The sequence below is a fragment of the Protomyctophum parallelum genome (assembly GCF_964188405.1).
Source record: "Protomyctophum parallelum genome assembly, chromosome: 17".
Lineage (NCBI taxonomy): Eukaryota > Metazoa > Chordata > Actinopteri > Myctophiformes > Myctophidae > Protomyctophum > Protomyctophum parallelum.
This window is the reverse complement of record NC_139719.1, coordinates 34,733,920-34,750,442: the sequence shown is the minus strand read 5'-3', so window position 1 is coordinate 34,750,442 and position 16,523 is coordinate 34,733,920. Positions and strand designations below refer to the sequence as shown.

The 16,523-nt window shown below is 41.3% G+C and overlaps 1 protein-coding gene across 1 annotated transcript; it reads right to left on the bottom strand.

Moving 5' to 3' along the window:
• Positions 1-3,651: 3,651 nt before the first annotated feature.
• LOC310874368 (cAMP-dependent protein kinase type I-alpha regulatory subunit) lies at positions 3,652-16,259 on the bottom strand. Its single transcript, XM_083787143.1, has 11 exons — positions 16,132-16,259; positions 11,739-11,957; positions 10,583-10,753; positions 10,305-10,396; positions 10,126-10,187; positions 9,890-9,936; positions 8,706-8,864; positions 7,034-7,094; positions 6,764-6,885; positions 6,566-6,647; positions 3,652-6,418 (listed from the first exon to the last, which is right to left on the bottom strand). Exons 2-11 carry the CDS (start codon positions 11,910-11,912, stop codon positions 6,246-6,248), a joined length of 1,143 nt encoding a protein of 380 aa, XP_083643269.1. The 5' UTR covers positions 11,913-11,957; positions 16,132-16,259; the 3' UTR covers positions 3,652-6,245.
• Between the last annotated feature and the right edge of the window lie 264 nt (positions 16,260-16,523).

Here is a 16,523-nt window from a genome sequence, read left to right as displayed (position 1 = left end):
TAATGGGATGACTGCAGGCTAACTTCACTGGGACTTAATTTCCAGGCTTCTTCATCTCTCATTATTGGATATGAATCATGGACAGAGCAGCGCGTTACCGTATCACATTTCAGACTTGTCTGGGTCATTAATCATTTTATCTGCTGTCAAAAATCCCCCCTTGGGTTTATCTGACTGTGGCCTCCCACACAAAATCTGTGCACATACAGTACTTGCGAAATGGGTGACTTGCCATATACTTTCTCTGTCTGTCTGTCTGTCTGTCTGTCTGTCATGTACACGCCAAAGTAGGCGTTCATATCATTGAAGGAGATACCTTTTAGGACAGAGCACTGGAAAAGCTGCGTAGACGTTGCATCAAATTGATGATGGTAAATATTGTGACTGAGTCTGTGACATCAAAGTTGATTATAGTGTCTACTGCCAAAATTTTCAATAAAAGCATTTTATGCGATTACAAAGTGCAACTTTCAAGCCAGCGAAAGTACAGCAAAGTAATTTAAGTAAAGGAGTCAGACAGCAAAAGCACAAGATTGTGTGGGTGTGTTTGTGTGAGATGTCTCCCCGGAGAAAAGTGCTACCTATTAAACAGCAATTTAGCTTGTCCCGGCCCATTTTCCAGACTTCAAACTCCTTGTTGCTGTCATTGCAAGTCTTTAAGTGGTTTCACACCAACCGAACCAAATCAGGCTGAGAGACAGAAGCATCGAACTGCTACAGAACTGTATTGCATGGTGTCACATCTTCCTACCACCACAAGGTCCCTATCCCAACAGTTCCAATGTTGAACCCATTGTCCTCAACCAGGAGAAGCATGCATGCCTGCACGGCTGGGTTTGGTGCTGTTAGTGATATTGTCATGCTATGCGTCTACAAATCCAACACATCCTCTATGCACTCTGAGACCTGAACAAAGACGGCAAACTAGAAAACGTGTTCCTCAGAACAGAGGTCCCCGCCAGGTCAGGTAGGTTATTGTGGGCCAGCAATGTTCGGAATTCACCAATCCGAATGGAATATGAATAAAAATCACACCCGTGTGAAGTGAGGGGCGCTCTTATCATCGTACATCATCTATTCATTGTCAATGGGAACAAAAGTGTAGGACAAAAGTTGCCGATTTGCTTGTCCACATATGACGTAAATTCTCCATTCAATGTCATTGGGAATTTAATGTGTACCTATTTGCTTGATGTTTGGTTCAATTTTGTAGGAGTAATATAAAAAAGATATTTTTCAAAAATCAGCCTCCTGGTGAATAAAAACATCTGGGTTTTCAAGGCAATAATAGGGCAATGTTAAAAGGTTTCACCATCATGATTTGCTTAATTTTGTTAAAAACAGGCCACTCTAGATGCACACTTTAGATGGCAATCTAAATCAGGATGGAATATGAAAAATCAAACAGATGCATCTTGATCACATGACTATAGAGATCAGCTGGTCTCTCTCACACACACACACACACACACACACACACACACACACACACACACACACACCAGTACTCACTCACTACTCATGGGCGGAACAGGGTGTAAAACATAGTCTCTGGCATGCCTTTTGACCTGGCAGAGACAATAACCACAACTTTTTAAAGAGTTGTAAGGTAAAGGTAAAGACCTTTAACCTTGAACCTATGTTGGGGTAAAACAAAGGTTAAAGCTAGATGTTATCTCCCGAACTCTCCAGCTCTTTAGTTAACACAAAATGCATTTCCACGTGGGTCACCAATTTCATCCAATCAGAAAAGAGAACCCATTTATCAGCTTCAATTTCATAGTGTTCCAAATCCAACTTGGTCTGTTCCTTTTTTTGGTCTGTATCAGTTCTCTCTCCCGAAGAATACAAGCAGATCTGATTCTGAACAAATGATCTAGCAATGACACACACACACACACACACACACACACACACACACACACACACACACACACACACACACACACACACACACACACACACACACACACACACACACACACACACACACACACACACACACACACACACACACACACACACACACACACACACTTACAGTGGCAAAGGGTAGAATTTATCAGGGACCATGCATGTAGTTATTGTTAATAAAATGGCAAAAACTCTCATTAACTGATTTTGGGAGCATAGAGTTTCAAAAGCAAACAAGAAACGTGTGCAGAATTGAGAAAAGACATAGGCCTACATAGTATGTATTTTTAAGTGAGGTGGGGCTTACAAAAATCCATAACCAGTGTTTTTGTAAAAGGGGAATGAAGGAAAGGAAAAGAGGTTTTGCTTCACATTATTCTTATGGTAGCTTTCCAGTCGAAGCTATTCTGTTGACAGCAGCTCCATATCTCCACCTGGTGTAGATATATTGTATTACCATACCATACCGCGGACAACAGCCGCCACCTTTATTTAGCACATTTAAAAACAACAACGTTGTACCACAGTAAAACATTAAAAACCCGGCCAACTTCATTGAAAAACCACAAACAACATGCACAGACAGCACAGTGTCACATTAAACATCAAATGTCACATTAAACATCAGATTTTGGCCATCACATATCTTCTATAGTATCAACTATGCATGCAGTTAAACTAATTAGTCACTTGACACGTCTCAAAGGTCAAATCAGCGTTCATGATTTGGGGGAAGCTGGCGCTTAAGCCGTTTATGAAAACTTTGTAATGCATTATTGCGTCTACTCACTAGTCACTGCTGCCTGCGCTAGAAGTTAATTACTTCATATTTGGGAAATGCACCGACCTGATAGTTGATTCTGATGCAACGTTGAACCAGGGTTGGCAAATCACAAGTCTCACATCAAATTATTTTGGTTGTGTATCCAAAAAGATCAAGGAACCTTTTCATTGTTTGCTATAGTCTGCAGTAGCCCATTTCCCTCGGGAGCATCAAGCGGGTGGGTAGCCAGGGTAGGCCCAGGTCATGGACCAGAGATAGGCCTACTTACTACTTCCTCCAGAGCCACTGAAAACCGGCAACCGGCAAACTCAACTAAATGGGCTGCATGGGCAAGAAGTAGAACCCTTCAACCCGCAGACCTGCATGGTTTCGCAAGCTTACTCAGCAATAACATTTAATTAATTAATTTAATTGTTTACATTTATTCATCTTCAAGTTTTAAATATTAGCCTACTTGAGTTGTTAATAATGCTGCCTTGCCTGGAACAACCAAGTTAACATTTTCCATCTGCACAAAATAAAATAAAGAAAAGAAAAAAATAAAGAAAGTTGAACACTGGCTAAAACATGCATAGCCAAAGTATGAAAGGTACTTTCTTTCTATTTGATTAGAATATAATAGGCCTACTATGACACACACACAATGTTTCATCAGTTAAAATGCTATGCTTGTGTGTGCATCATATAATCAGGTGTGCATACACCATACAGGGTGCCAGCTGGGTAAAAAAAAAACATTTCCTTAGTGACCACCCTTCTGCATGCACAGGGTCAGCTATGACCTTTGGAACTTGTGGATTCAGTGCTCAAGGACAAACTTCAGCAGAGCAAACATGGAGCTTGCAGGCAAGTCTCTGATTAGACTGCTGTACAGTATACAGTACTGTTAGAAAAGGTTGTAGACCTCAGGCTGGGATACCACCCACAAATAAAGGAACAAGACAAAATTCAGATGTTTTTTTTTACTCTTTTATTGCTTAAACTGCCATCTGGAACAATCTATACCAAAAGGATAAACATATTTGCACATAGAGGATGTCAAACTGAATACAGTCATAGGATAGAATAGAAAAAGAATGGTCCTCTGATAACCAGCAACTTTAGTGCTGCGGGCCTAACAAACTTGCTGAAGTTTGGGCTAGCAGGAGAGACTGACTACTACTGTAACTTCTGTAAGCCCAGGCCAGGTAAGGTAAGGCAAACTGGGATGATTGCAGTGTGTGACTAAATAAGTTTACAATGACAATACTCCCAACCTGGAGGAAAATAAGAATGTGAAACAAGAGTTGTATTAAACCTATCCCCTAACAAAGTCATCTCCTGTAGATGGGGACAGAGAGCATGGGTTATCATATTCAACACCAAATCAACAAGAAACACCTGAGAGGTAGGGGAATAGGGAAGAAGGGCCTAAAGGAAACAGCGGTGTCCTCTTAACAAAATGCACTCTTGCCTCATTAAGCTGACTACACTGCAATCAGTCCCCCACAAAAAATCTGATGTTTTTGGACATACAAACAATCCTTTCATCCCTCAGGCCAGTCAGTCAACCATGCACTCTCTCTGTTCATACATAAGCTCAGAATGGTGATATAATGTTAACAGTACGTAAAAAAGAGAAGAAAGCAGCTTAGGAACACAAATGTAACTGGGTACAGGGTAATCTCTGGGTTAATAGTGACAAGCGGTACGGCAGGAATGAAGTTAGGCCTTAAACCCCAGCAGTCAACATCTCAGTGGGAGTTAGTACAAATTAAAAAAAGAAGGAAGAAAGGAAAGCCATAAAATTACTTATGTCATCTAAAGAACAAGCAGTTAGCTACCGAGTAAATAACCAAATATTTGACAAAGTCCCAGTGCTACTAACCATGATGTAGCTTGCAGGGTAAAGTTTCCTCTATTTTTTTTTAACTACACGCTTCCATTCATACCAACTCACTGGATGCCTAAAACATTAATATGCATTAGTAAGCATAGAGAACAGATCACAAGCTATTCTGAATGATAAGACAATTACTCCCCCACCCGTCCCCCTTAACAGGCACAGCCAATGACACAAGATTGAAATAAATAAGTTTTCATCCCCTCTCTAACTGGTAAATGCATCTCATCTTCATTTCAGGATCCTGCCAAATTCTCTCTGCTTACTGTTGCGCTTAAATACATAAATACTCCAAAGTCCTGAATTTTTTTTGCCTCCCTCAAGATTTAAAATTATCCATTTGACCCATTTAAAAAAAGTTTAATCCCATGACGTTTTTATACAATACGACTATACATACGGTTTAGTTGGTTGACGAAAAATAAGGAATTTTTATGTTGTGGCACTGGACACCTAAAATAGAATTTATGGAAAAATAAGCATTTAAAAAAAAAAAAGGACAATTAAAATGTAATTTGTTTTCAAAAGATCACCCTCACTCCAAACCATAGCCAAAACATTGGTTCATCATTTGAACTACATTTGTTTTACAAACCATAGCAGAAGCAATGACTTTATTTGGTGTTGTATACTGAAAAACTTTGAATACTGAAATACACTTACAGTAATACTTTTTTTTTTAAGTAGTCAAGGCAGTTCTTGTATGGTTGATGGCTCTAACAATCAGAGGATGAGGTGACACCAACTACTTCCTGTCCTTTAGTTCCACATCCTTTGCAACAGAGTGCTTGGTACATTTCCACGGCTATGCGTCTTTGAGAATAAAATCAACATTTTGGCACTAGCCTGGTGGCTGTATGACAATGCACGACCCCCCCCCCCCCCCCCCATGTCGTACAGGCACTCTGAAACTAGGTAAAACAGAGTAACTGACTCGACAATCAATGGAAACCGAATAAATTTGATGCAGTAAATCTGTTTATCATAGGTTTCAACCTATGAACAAATGTAATGCAATCACATGCCTCTAGCCTTCTACAGGGTCTGCAGTAGATATCTGACCTATCCGTCTATCTTTAACAGAAAACCCTTACACCAGGAAGAAACCTCTCCACAGTCCACAGTCCTCTTGATAGCGGTCTAGCACATGAAATCAGGAACTAATTCAACAAGATACAAAGTGTTAACTTCATCCATGGAAAGTTTTGATTGTCCTAAATCTCATCATGGGGAGACCCGACACCGGTCAGGGGTCTCCCTTTACAATCCTGCTTTGCGTTTTCCTAAAGTTGAGCTTAAAGAAAGAAAGAAAGAAGCATAAAATCAGTGGATATATTTACGATGTGTGTGACATGGCATGTAACTGTGGCTATAAAGGTAGCTTATGGCAGCTGGTACAAGCGCTGGTGAATGGCTAAAAGTGACCGCCAGGTGACTGGTAGTAAACAAAAGATGAACAATGTTTATGTGTGTGTGTGTGTGTGTGTTTGTGTAATAAAGCGGAAAATAAATCAAAGCAAAGGAAGTTAGAACAAAGTGTGACATAAAGCAAATTGCATTGGTGGACTAAAAGGAGGAAGAGAGGGTTATAGGGAGGGAGTTAGGAGGTTTGGGAGGAGGAGGAGAGAGGAAGGGGTGCAAGGGGTGAACTCTCTTTCACGCCCCTCAGACAGACAGCGAGACGAAGCTGTTGTACTGTTGGATGTTGCGTTTGAGAATGTCCGAACAAGGGCCCAGGACGCGCTCGAAGCGAGGCCGGTCCAGCTTGACACACTTCAGGGGGCCACGGGCAACCACAGTGGCAGCACGGGGACGGTTCATCAGCAACGCAATCTCACCTGGAAGGGAGAGAGAGAGAGAGAGAGAGACACACACACACACACACACACACACGAAAAGCTTTAAAAGAATGACTCCTTAAATACAGATAAGCACGAAACTATTAATTAACTATTCATTTTTAGAGGAGGAGGAAGACTTCTTACCAAAGTAGTCGGATGGCCCTAATCTCCCCACTTCCACAAACTCTTCGTTCTCCGAGCGGCGTTGCAACACAGCTGCGGAGCCCTGAGGGAGGGATGAACACACTTTGTAAAACCACAGGGAAGCCAGGTGGAAAATGGCCAACTCCTTCCTATAGTGTGCTAGAACCAGTGTGACAGTTGAAATAAGAACAGCCATACCTCGAGTATGATGAAGAACTCATCACCAGGCTCTCCCTGCACCACAATCTTCTGTCCGTCCTCAAACTGAACTGGCTCCAAGGCATCAGCCACTGTCAAACGCTCCCATTTGTCAAGAGATTCTAAAGAAGGAAGAGGACATGATCATAAAACTATGATAAAAATACCACAGACAAGTGACTCCTGTGATTAAACTGAAATATACACCCTAACAGAAAAAAAGAAAAGAAAAAGAAAAAAAACATTATGAAGACAAATTAAATCACTGACCTAAGATGGACACTTTCCTGAGGAACTCTTCGTACATCTTCCTCTTTCTCAAAGTGCTTCCCTGTGCAAACACACAAAAGAGTGATTTACTGTGACAAATCGACGATTGAACCATAAAGAACATATAAACCAAACTTTTGTATAAGTCTAATTTTCAACTTACACAGTACAAATGTACAGTATATCTCCAAATAGTAGCCCTACTGCAAATAGCCACCCAGTGCCACTACCTAAAAACCGCTGGGGGTCTGACCTTTTGCGTATTAAACGCATCATCCAAATAAATGCCCTGGTCGGTTTAAATGCCAGAGCTGTTATTTGCCGTCTCTTCAGCTAATTTATATATTTTTATACAAAAAATTAAATATCTACAAGCTCACAATGCGCCACGGACGCGACACTATTTTCAGTGCGGGACTGGTTGTAAGACGCTGGTAGTTTAACTCGGGCCATAGTCAGTCAATGGTGGTGGAGCAGAGTTCCCCTATAGCCAAGGCTCCAGAGTGCGACCTATTAGGTCGCATATGCTACTTAATTTCTTAAGGTGCGAGTTAAAATGTAGCAATGTCACTCCGGTGCTACTTGCAGGAGGATGCGGGGAGAAAAAAGAAGAAAAAAAAGATCCTCGAGGACCGTTTTCTTTTTTTCACTCCCCGTCTCAGCTCTAAGGCACAGGCGGCTATGTTAGTGCATTAATAGCCTAGCCCAGCCAGCATGCTTTCTGGTCTAGAGGGGTGGCGCGCTTGGAGCAAGCGCTGGAGAATATTGGTTCACGATCAAGTGAAGAGAATGCTGAAATGGTGATCAGGTTTAACACAAAAGAGGAACTCCCGTTCACCAAATATGACAGATCATCCTGATGAAGAAGAACGGACTGAACGTGAACCCCACATATTCCAATGACACTGACTGCGCGTGCAGTTTGTGGGAGTGATAACACACACTCAGGGGAAAGACCGCTGACAAAATCGCCTCCGCCCCTTAAGTCTCATTCATGCTAGACGGTTCCACTGATAAATCCACCAAAGAGTGTGAGATAATCTATGCCCGTATCATTGATGGAAAACCATGCAATATCCTTATTGGCCATGTTGAGGTTGAACACGCCCATGCAGAAGGTAAGGGGTATGTCTCATTTCTGTTTTAATTTCCTATAGACTTTGTTTATTTAATGCCATCATGCCCAGGTAACTTTAAAAAACACACAGAATAACACGTGTGTGTTGTGTGTGTGTGTGTGTTACTGATTATCATCAGTAACATGTGGGTGATAGCCTACTTACAGTATGTGTATCAAATATGGTTTTATTCAAATGCAATCAAAGGCTACAGCTTAAAATGAAAGCATTGGGATTTGCAGTTCCTCCGTGCTGCTGTTCCATGCGCAATCAAAGCATTTAGTGGCTACCCCTGTCTGGCTCTCTCTCACTATTAAATCATGACTTTGTCTGCAATGTATGTTTACTGTACCTTATAATTTACTGTACCAGTGCAGGCCGGTGCAAAAATAAATAGCAAATAGCCGACTGGTTCTTTTAACACAATCAGTGCCGGGATTTCTTTCAAAATAGAAGCTCTGGGTGCCGGGAAGATATAGCCGCTTTTACTCTGAAATAATGCCCGGGCTACCATCTAAGAAAATACGGCAACTGTAAGAGCAATGCCTCCTCACCATAAGTATTCTCCTGTAGCTATCTCTGTCGATACCCCACAGTTTGACGTTGGTCTTGGCTGTGACGGTGGCTGCCCTGGGTGTTCCATAGATCAGAGCCAGCTCTCCAAAGCTGCCTCCCTCCCCAATGCTGGTCACCCACTCATTGTTCACATACACCTGACAGTGGAAAGAAGGAAGGAAGACATTTTTTGTTAACGTCTTTAACCCTCACAACCCAATTTTATGGGCAAACATGTTCAAACAAAATAACAGCTATTATCAGAGAGCAGGGGTTTAACAAAATTAACCTTAGCTCTTAAAAATTACACCCGTGTTTAGTGAGGGGTGCTCTTATTATCGTACATCATCATGACATAACATGTTGATTTGCTCGTCCACATACAGTATGACGAAAATTCTCCATTCATTGTCAATGGGAATGTAATGCTTGTATGCTTCACGATTAAGATTAAAATTGTATTGTTTATTTTTAAAGGCTAGCACATCCGTATATTTCAGATCTTTTAAAATTGTACGTCCCAAAAATGTCATTGAGATCGGCAGACAAGCTGCTGCTGGTTGTCCCAGCTGGTACTTAGGGGGGGGGGGGGATCAAGTCTTCTCTGTGGCTGCCCCTAAACTCCACCTCTATTTTGAGTTATTTTGGTTTTAACGGTTTCCACCTTGTTTTATATTTGTATCTCTATACTATGTATTTATCATTGACTTGTGCAATTTTGTGTTTATGTTCTAAAGCACTTTGGTCAACTCTGTTGTTTATAAATGTACTCTATAAATAAAGTTGGATTGGAGTGTGTAGGACAAAAATAGCCGATTTGCTCGTCCACATACAGTATGACGTAAATTCTCCAGTCATGTCAATGAGTTTGTGTAAGACAAAAATCTACACTAATAAGAGCTGAATATAGGAGGGGCTAAAACACCTTAAAGGAAAAGTTTAGAAACAGACTATCCAGCTAACTGATTTAGGTAGTGTGTGATGTAGTGAAAACAAGGACTTACTTTAGAAATTCTTGGTGCTTCTTTAAACAAGAGGCTTTGGCATAATAAAATATAGGTGCATTAATAAAGAGCATTATATATCATCTTCATTGGTAAAGCCCAGCACCTTGCATTAATGTCAACTAACTATAGCAGGTGTGACGCGTTTCCCAAAATACAGCGTTACGTGAGTCACTCACATCCATTTCTCCTTGGTCAATGACGTAGAAATTGTCTCCTTCGTCACCTGCGTGCATAGAATGGCATTGTTAATATCACCATGGCACCTAATAAAGTCGCATTCCTTTTCATACACAAGGAAACCTTCATGCAAAGGAATTACATACAAGGATATAATTACAGTACGTCAATAATGCAAACTTTCATACAAAAAAGAAGTGGGTGGTGCAACATAAAAAAACAGATGTGTTCCTACCCTGTAGAATAACGGTTTCCCCGGCGATGTAAGTAACTGGAAACATTGCGTCAAAGATATCACTGCAGAACAACAAAGATTCAGGTTGATCACTGGGGACAAAAACACCTGAATACCAGAATTAAAAAAAACACATCCCCTCTGGAGATCATCTTAGCTGGATTTTAGATTTTTGGTACCTTCTCTCATTGTCGTCCAGATGTGAGAAGAGTACATTCTTTTCAATGGCTTTGGCCAGGGCTGCCATGGTCTTGTAATCTTTGGGAATGACCTTTGAAAACACAAATGTTCCAGAGTATGTGCACATCTTTTCTGACCCATGAATGTACATGTGACAGTGTTTGTTTTGATAGTTGTGAAAGAAAGAGAGAAGCAGCTCACCATTCAAGCTAACCTCGTCATATAATAGTCATTCTGATTTCAATGATGTGTAACACAGAGTGTGTCTAGTGTCTACCTTTCTGACGTAAGAGGCTGCATCCTCCTCTGTGTAGACCTCTGCACTGAAGGCTCCTCTCCGCCGGCGGCCCTTCACAACGGGGTTCATGGGAGGAGACACCTCCTCGTCCCGAGAGTCTGAGCGAGAACTGCTGGCCTTCTGCTGGTTCTGGATCTGCTTGGCCTCCTCCTGGACGGGTGGGATTGGGGAGGGGTTTAAAAAAATGCACCTGCCTGCCTATATAGAGCATAACAGTGGGCGTGGTTTTCTGGGCCAACTGAAAAAAATCAGCCATTAATTTTTCCCCAAAGAGATTTACAAAACTATTTAGCCTAGAATCCTGCCATCCAGGATCCTGGTAGATCATGACCAGAACATCTTTGATTCTGTGAAAAAGAAAAGAAAACTGCTATATAAAAAGGGTATTTATTAAATAATTAATTAGTCAAAAAAAAAGGAAATTTACGGAAAACGACCGTTTTTTTTGTGGGTCCAGAAAACCACACCCACTGCTATGTACTATAGTGTTGGAGTAAAGTAATACAAACAGGAAATCAACTAACAAACCAAAGACATCAGCGACTAAGGCACTCTCAAATGTTGCCAGTACGATAAAGGTGTATTAATTTTTTTCCACAAGAGTGCCATGGTCACACAACATTGTTTTTGGTTGTTGACTTTGTCACCCATGTAACTTGTTTGGATTTTCATTCAGCTGCCAAACACGTACTCGTTTCTCTGTTTTTTCTACAAACAGGAAGAGTTTCAGAATAATAATGGCCAACGTTATTTTTATTAGGGGTTTGTCAAATTGACAACCTGACACGATCAGTCTGGATTCTACCAAAATGTGACTTTAATAATATAAAGTTTAAATTATGGATGAACTGTACAATTATCAATTTGTGCTTTGACAAAATATTTACGCATGAGTTTGACAAATAACCATCAAATCAGTAAAAAATGAGAACTACTAGAACAGTCAAATCATTTACTGTAATGCAGTCTTTAAAACCAGCAAAAGACACAATATTCAAAATCCCATATCATATTGATAAAATACTGATAAATTGCACAGCCAAACATATATTTACTGTATAAGACACACACACACACACACACACACACATAAAAACACAGCTACACACAAACACAGACATCCACCCACACACACCTTCTCCAGCCTCTCGAAGTACTCCCTGAGAAAGGCCATGGGCCTGTCAGGTCGGGAGGTGCACAGCTGGACAATGCAGTCCTTGAGCAGCTGCTGGATGTTGTGTTTCTGCACATACTGCTCACACTCCCTGAGGCTCCGCTCCTCCTCGCTGCTTGTACTGCCTGACGCCATGACACGACCACCACGACCCCTGCTCTGTGACCTCTAACCTCTGAACTAGAGAGGGAGAGACACACATTAGGTGCAAACTAAGGAGGGCAATATTAGACGATCAATACAGTCATCAAGCCCTAAAGGTAGAGCACATCAAAGGGAAAACTTAAAGGGCTTCGGGTGAAGTATGCAGGAGGAGGGAACAAAACATACAAAATACATAAAGAGTGCAAATTGCGTCAGTGTGTATGCATGTGGCTTCCTGAAAATGGACAGACACCGAAACAAGTGTGAAAAATAGAGCTAGAGTGAGAAAGCAAAGAGAGTGATTTTGGCACTGCAGAACTTGTCTGCTTCTAAAAAGGAAGAAGTTATATGGCTAATTTATACTTTGTTGCACGACCATGGCACTTGCCAAAAATAATAAGCAAAATTAACCAAATATGTGACACGGTTTTAGGTTAAAACTCAATGGCAAGTGACACAGTTGTTAGACGAAGTATGAAGTAGGCTTCAACTCTAGTCACATGATCATGTGATGTCATCTCTGTAACTAGACAAACAAAACAGCACCAGTCCAGCACAAAACCTGAATTGGTACTATAAACAGGTAATTATAAGGTTAGTTTTTGACCATATCTCCCAGTAATTAGTTTCACAAATGCAAGGGTACACAATGATGAATAGAGCATTGACTAACATGGACACCCCCCCCCCCCCCTCCAATGCACACAGTTCATATATCGTTCAAGATAGAAAGACAAAGAAAAGTACAATATCTGTTTACACCCAGCCAGCATGAAATAAAGCTAGTTTCACTTTCCACCACAGAAAATGACAGCAATACTTACAGTACAACTGTAGCACACAGTTGCAGTAGGTCTATTCTTAGGCTAGAACAGTAAGACAAAGGTCCAATATTCCAACAATATAAACCATAGCATAGAAGCATGTTTATGTATTTCTGTGAGATTGCAAGACCTCAGGCTATGATTGATACCAATGCTGACCAAAAACAGCCTGAAAGAGACCCCAGATCACTTCATTGACTTGCGTGATAGAAGCGGTTTTGCAGATATATTCATGCCGGCTCTACTCATGCATTCTAAAAAGGGACCCTGTTGAGACCATTGCCTGCATTTTACAGAAACCAATTCAATTCTGCCAGAACAAAGGTCCACCCTGTAAACTTATACAGACCTACCCATGTTGATGCAATCTTTCGGTGAGCACTTATATCACAGTTAAACAACATAATGAGACAGACACAATTCAGAGTTTCAGAGTATTGGAATAAATGTATTCGAATACGGAGACAGCAGTGAAGCGTTACAATGGAACACCATACTGACTCAACACATCTCAGTTAGACATCATCTTAAATACATTACTACCCGCCTCAGGGAGTAGGTGGGTCTTAACACATGCCAATGAGAAGACCCCTCCGGACCACACAAGTCACAGGTCAAATGTCAGTGGGGACAGAAAACAGCTTCTCATGGTTTGGTTTATGATTTCCTTGTACAACGTGTACAACTTAGGTATTCCACATTTCCTTGACACCCAAGCCTAAAATCATGCATGTGTGGCAGTATAATAGGATTCGGATGTAATCTGACAAGTCCCAGGGAAAGATTACCAGCCACGTTATCAAAGATGAGCCAGGATCAACAGACCTCATGTTACTACAGTGAGTGTCTCTGGAAACTTGGCAGACCCACCTAATCTGTTACAGGAACATGTGACAAATGCCATTGCAATGCTACAAAAAAAATGACGCAAAGATCGAACCAACTTAGTTGAACTTACCGATGACAGATGTTAACAATTCTGATCAAAACGATTGTCCTTTTTTATTTCTCCAAATTTAGAGTAGCCAAATATTGTTACCGCTTTTTTTTTCTTCCAATTTAGTTGTTACGCCACTTAAAGGGACATTTCCCCAATGGAAGAAACTGCAGTCACGCAATGTTAATAGAATAGTATATACTTAGTAGATAGACCGTAGCACAATTAGAAAGTTGCAACCTAAGGCCAGATAAATAATGTAGCCTGTGTTTGACCAGGGTTTGCTTAATTGCTACAATGACCATATGGCTTTGCTGCACTGCTCCTCCTTGTGGAGAGGGGGAGGGCTGTCTCACTGAGACAACATGTAGTCCAGAAAAGAAGTGAGACCAGTGTCTATGACATCACTGGCACTTTGAAATACTAAACACATATTACACACACAAAAACTCCAGGAAAGTGTTTTGTGTGTCCTAAACATCAGATGCAAAAGGGGTGAAGTGGCCCTTTAACCCTCCCAACACATTTCTGTATAGACTATAGAGTACTGAAGTCCTGACGTCACTCCCACTACCCTGGGTCACGTGTTATTTAGAACCGTGTTCCAAAAAATAAAAACACCCCGGCAATTCTGTCAGGTATGAGACTCTGTTTATGATATTGAGTTACATTTGATAATGTCTGTGTTTGGAGAAAAAAAACAAGAAACTTCGTACTCTTCAGTCAGTTGAGCGGGGTGGTTTGTTTATTTCTGGAACACAGTTCTTATACACACAATCCATTAGATTTGCCTATGGAGATTCCAATACAAAAAATAACGCCGCCCGTGACCCAGGGGGATAGCGCCCTGCTCTAGTGGCATTGATGTCAGACTTTGGTGCCTACTGACTCACATACCAGTGATGAGACCCTATCAGGAGGACATAGTGCCTCTGTCCTACTCCTCCCATTTCAACACCCCCTGCTGACACTCCAAATTAGTGGGAGGGGCCTATTTCTTAAAAACAACACATGATCACACAACATCCACTAACTCCAAATCAGAACAAAAGTGAGGAAGACACTGGCAGAGTTGTCTGGATTCCAGACTCAGAGTCACGGCTCTTATCTGAGGATGTACTAACATTGTCTTCCTGACATTTGTTGCGGTTGTGTCCCTCTGCTGTGCCTGTGAAGTAGTAGCGGACCTATCTCTACCTGGCTGAGGCGTGATGAAATTCCCTTTCACCAGTCACCACTCCAAATTGCATGTTGCAGGGCCTCTAAAGAACGTACCACCAAAGGTGCTTCCACTTCCTTCCCATAGAGGCCACCACAAATGTGAAACATTTGGATATAAATAGTTGTATCAGGCCTAAGCCCAAACCTGCCAGGGACCCTACGTAAAGTGACATCCAAATTTCAGAAAAGCTTTACAGAGGGTTCCGAGAGGGGCTACCCTTTGGTGTGGTTTCGGCTTAAGATACCATAAAATGTTGAAGCATCTTTACATCATGTATAGTACTATACACTACTTCAGACCATTTTTGCCAATTTAACAATTAAGTGCCCACAATGTTTAGGTGTCCCCCATCTTCCCTTAGGTAACCCTATATTACCCTATCAATATGGCTGCCATATTGACCATAAGTGGTCATGAAGATGCTAATATGATACACTTACATGCACCAGCACCATCTTACTCACCTAAACCTAAACTACTTGCACCCTAGCATTCTGGGAATTTCATAATAGTAATAATCATGGGAAAACAGCAACTCCTACGGATTCTACAAGCTTGTAGTAGTAGCTTGTATTTACTATTTTCAGCTATTTGGTGGGGAAGAGGAGGGGCAAGAATAGAACCCTGGGGGACCTTGGTAAAGTATATAGGGTGGTTAAAGTGGGTTGTCAATAAAATTACAGAAACCACAACCATGCATAATGCACAAATGACCTTGCTCAACAACTGATGAAGTATGCTGCATAAGCAAAATAATAATAATAATAATAATAATAATAATAATACAAATAAAAATACAACATCTAAAAGCGACTCAACTATACATACTGGTAATCTTGACATTGAACATTAAAGCCAGTAGGCTATAAAATGTGTAGCCAGCTATAAGTCAGGATTCAGGAATGCTTGTTGGGGAAATTGATGCAGCCCAGAAGATCAATACAGATACTACTCCGGGGTATACATCCATACACAGCAAATGCACAAAGCGTTTTTGAACTATTTTGTTTAGCCGTCTTTGCGAAACATCTCGACACATTAATGTCTCGATGGCACAAGCTCCTGGCGGCCAGTTTTGTGTCAGCTGGCCTTGCAAATTCAAAGCTTTCATCCGATGACGCCATCTTGAGCTTCTATCATAAACAAATGCGAGACGAAGCAAACAAATATTCTTCATTTATATCCAGAGGTCATTTGCGGCGAGCACGCGGACGAGCAAATACTTACGATTAAACTCGGAATTCCTACCGAGCCGTTGGACAGTGGGTCGGGATGGATGATATGAGTGAAAAAGTGAACTGTTATCAGATTCTCCCTTCGATTTTTCTCCCAAGCCCTGGACCGTTGCCCCACCGGATACGGGTTAGGACCAATCACGAGCCGTCATTGACGTCAATTCTCCTCGTTCTGACATGTGAGCCGTAACCCCTAGCAACCTTAAAGGAGACCGCGCGGAAATCGTGACGTCAAAGGGAAATGGAGAGAGAATCGATCGCTATCAGATTGAGTATGTGCTTGCTGGCTGCTGCAGAGCTATTTCAGCACAGCTGCTCATCACGTTTGATGCGTCTCAATTGTTGCATTTGGTGCATCTCAAATGCATGTAGACCTGTGCATAT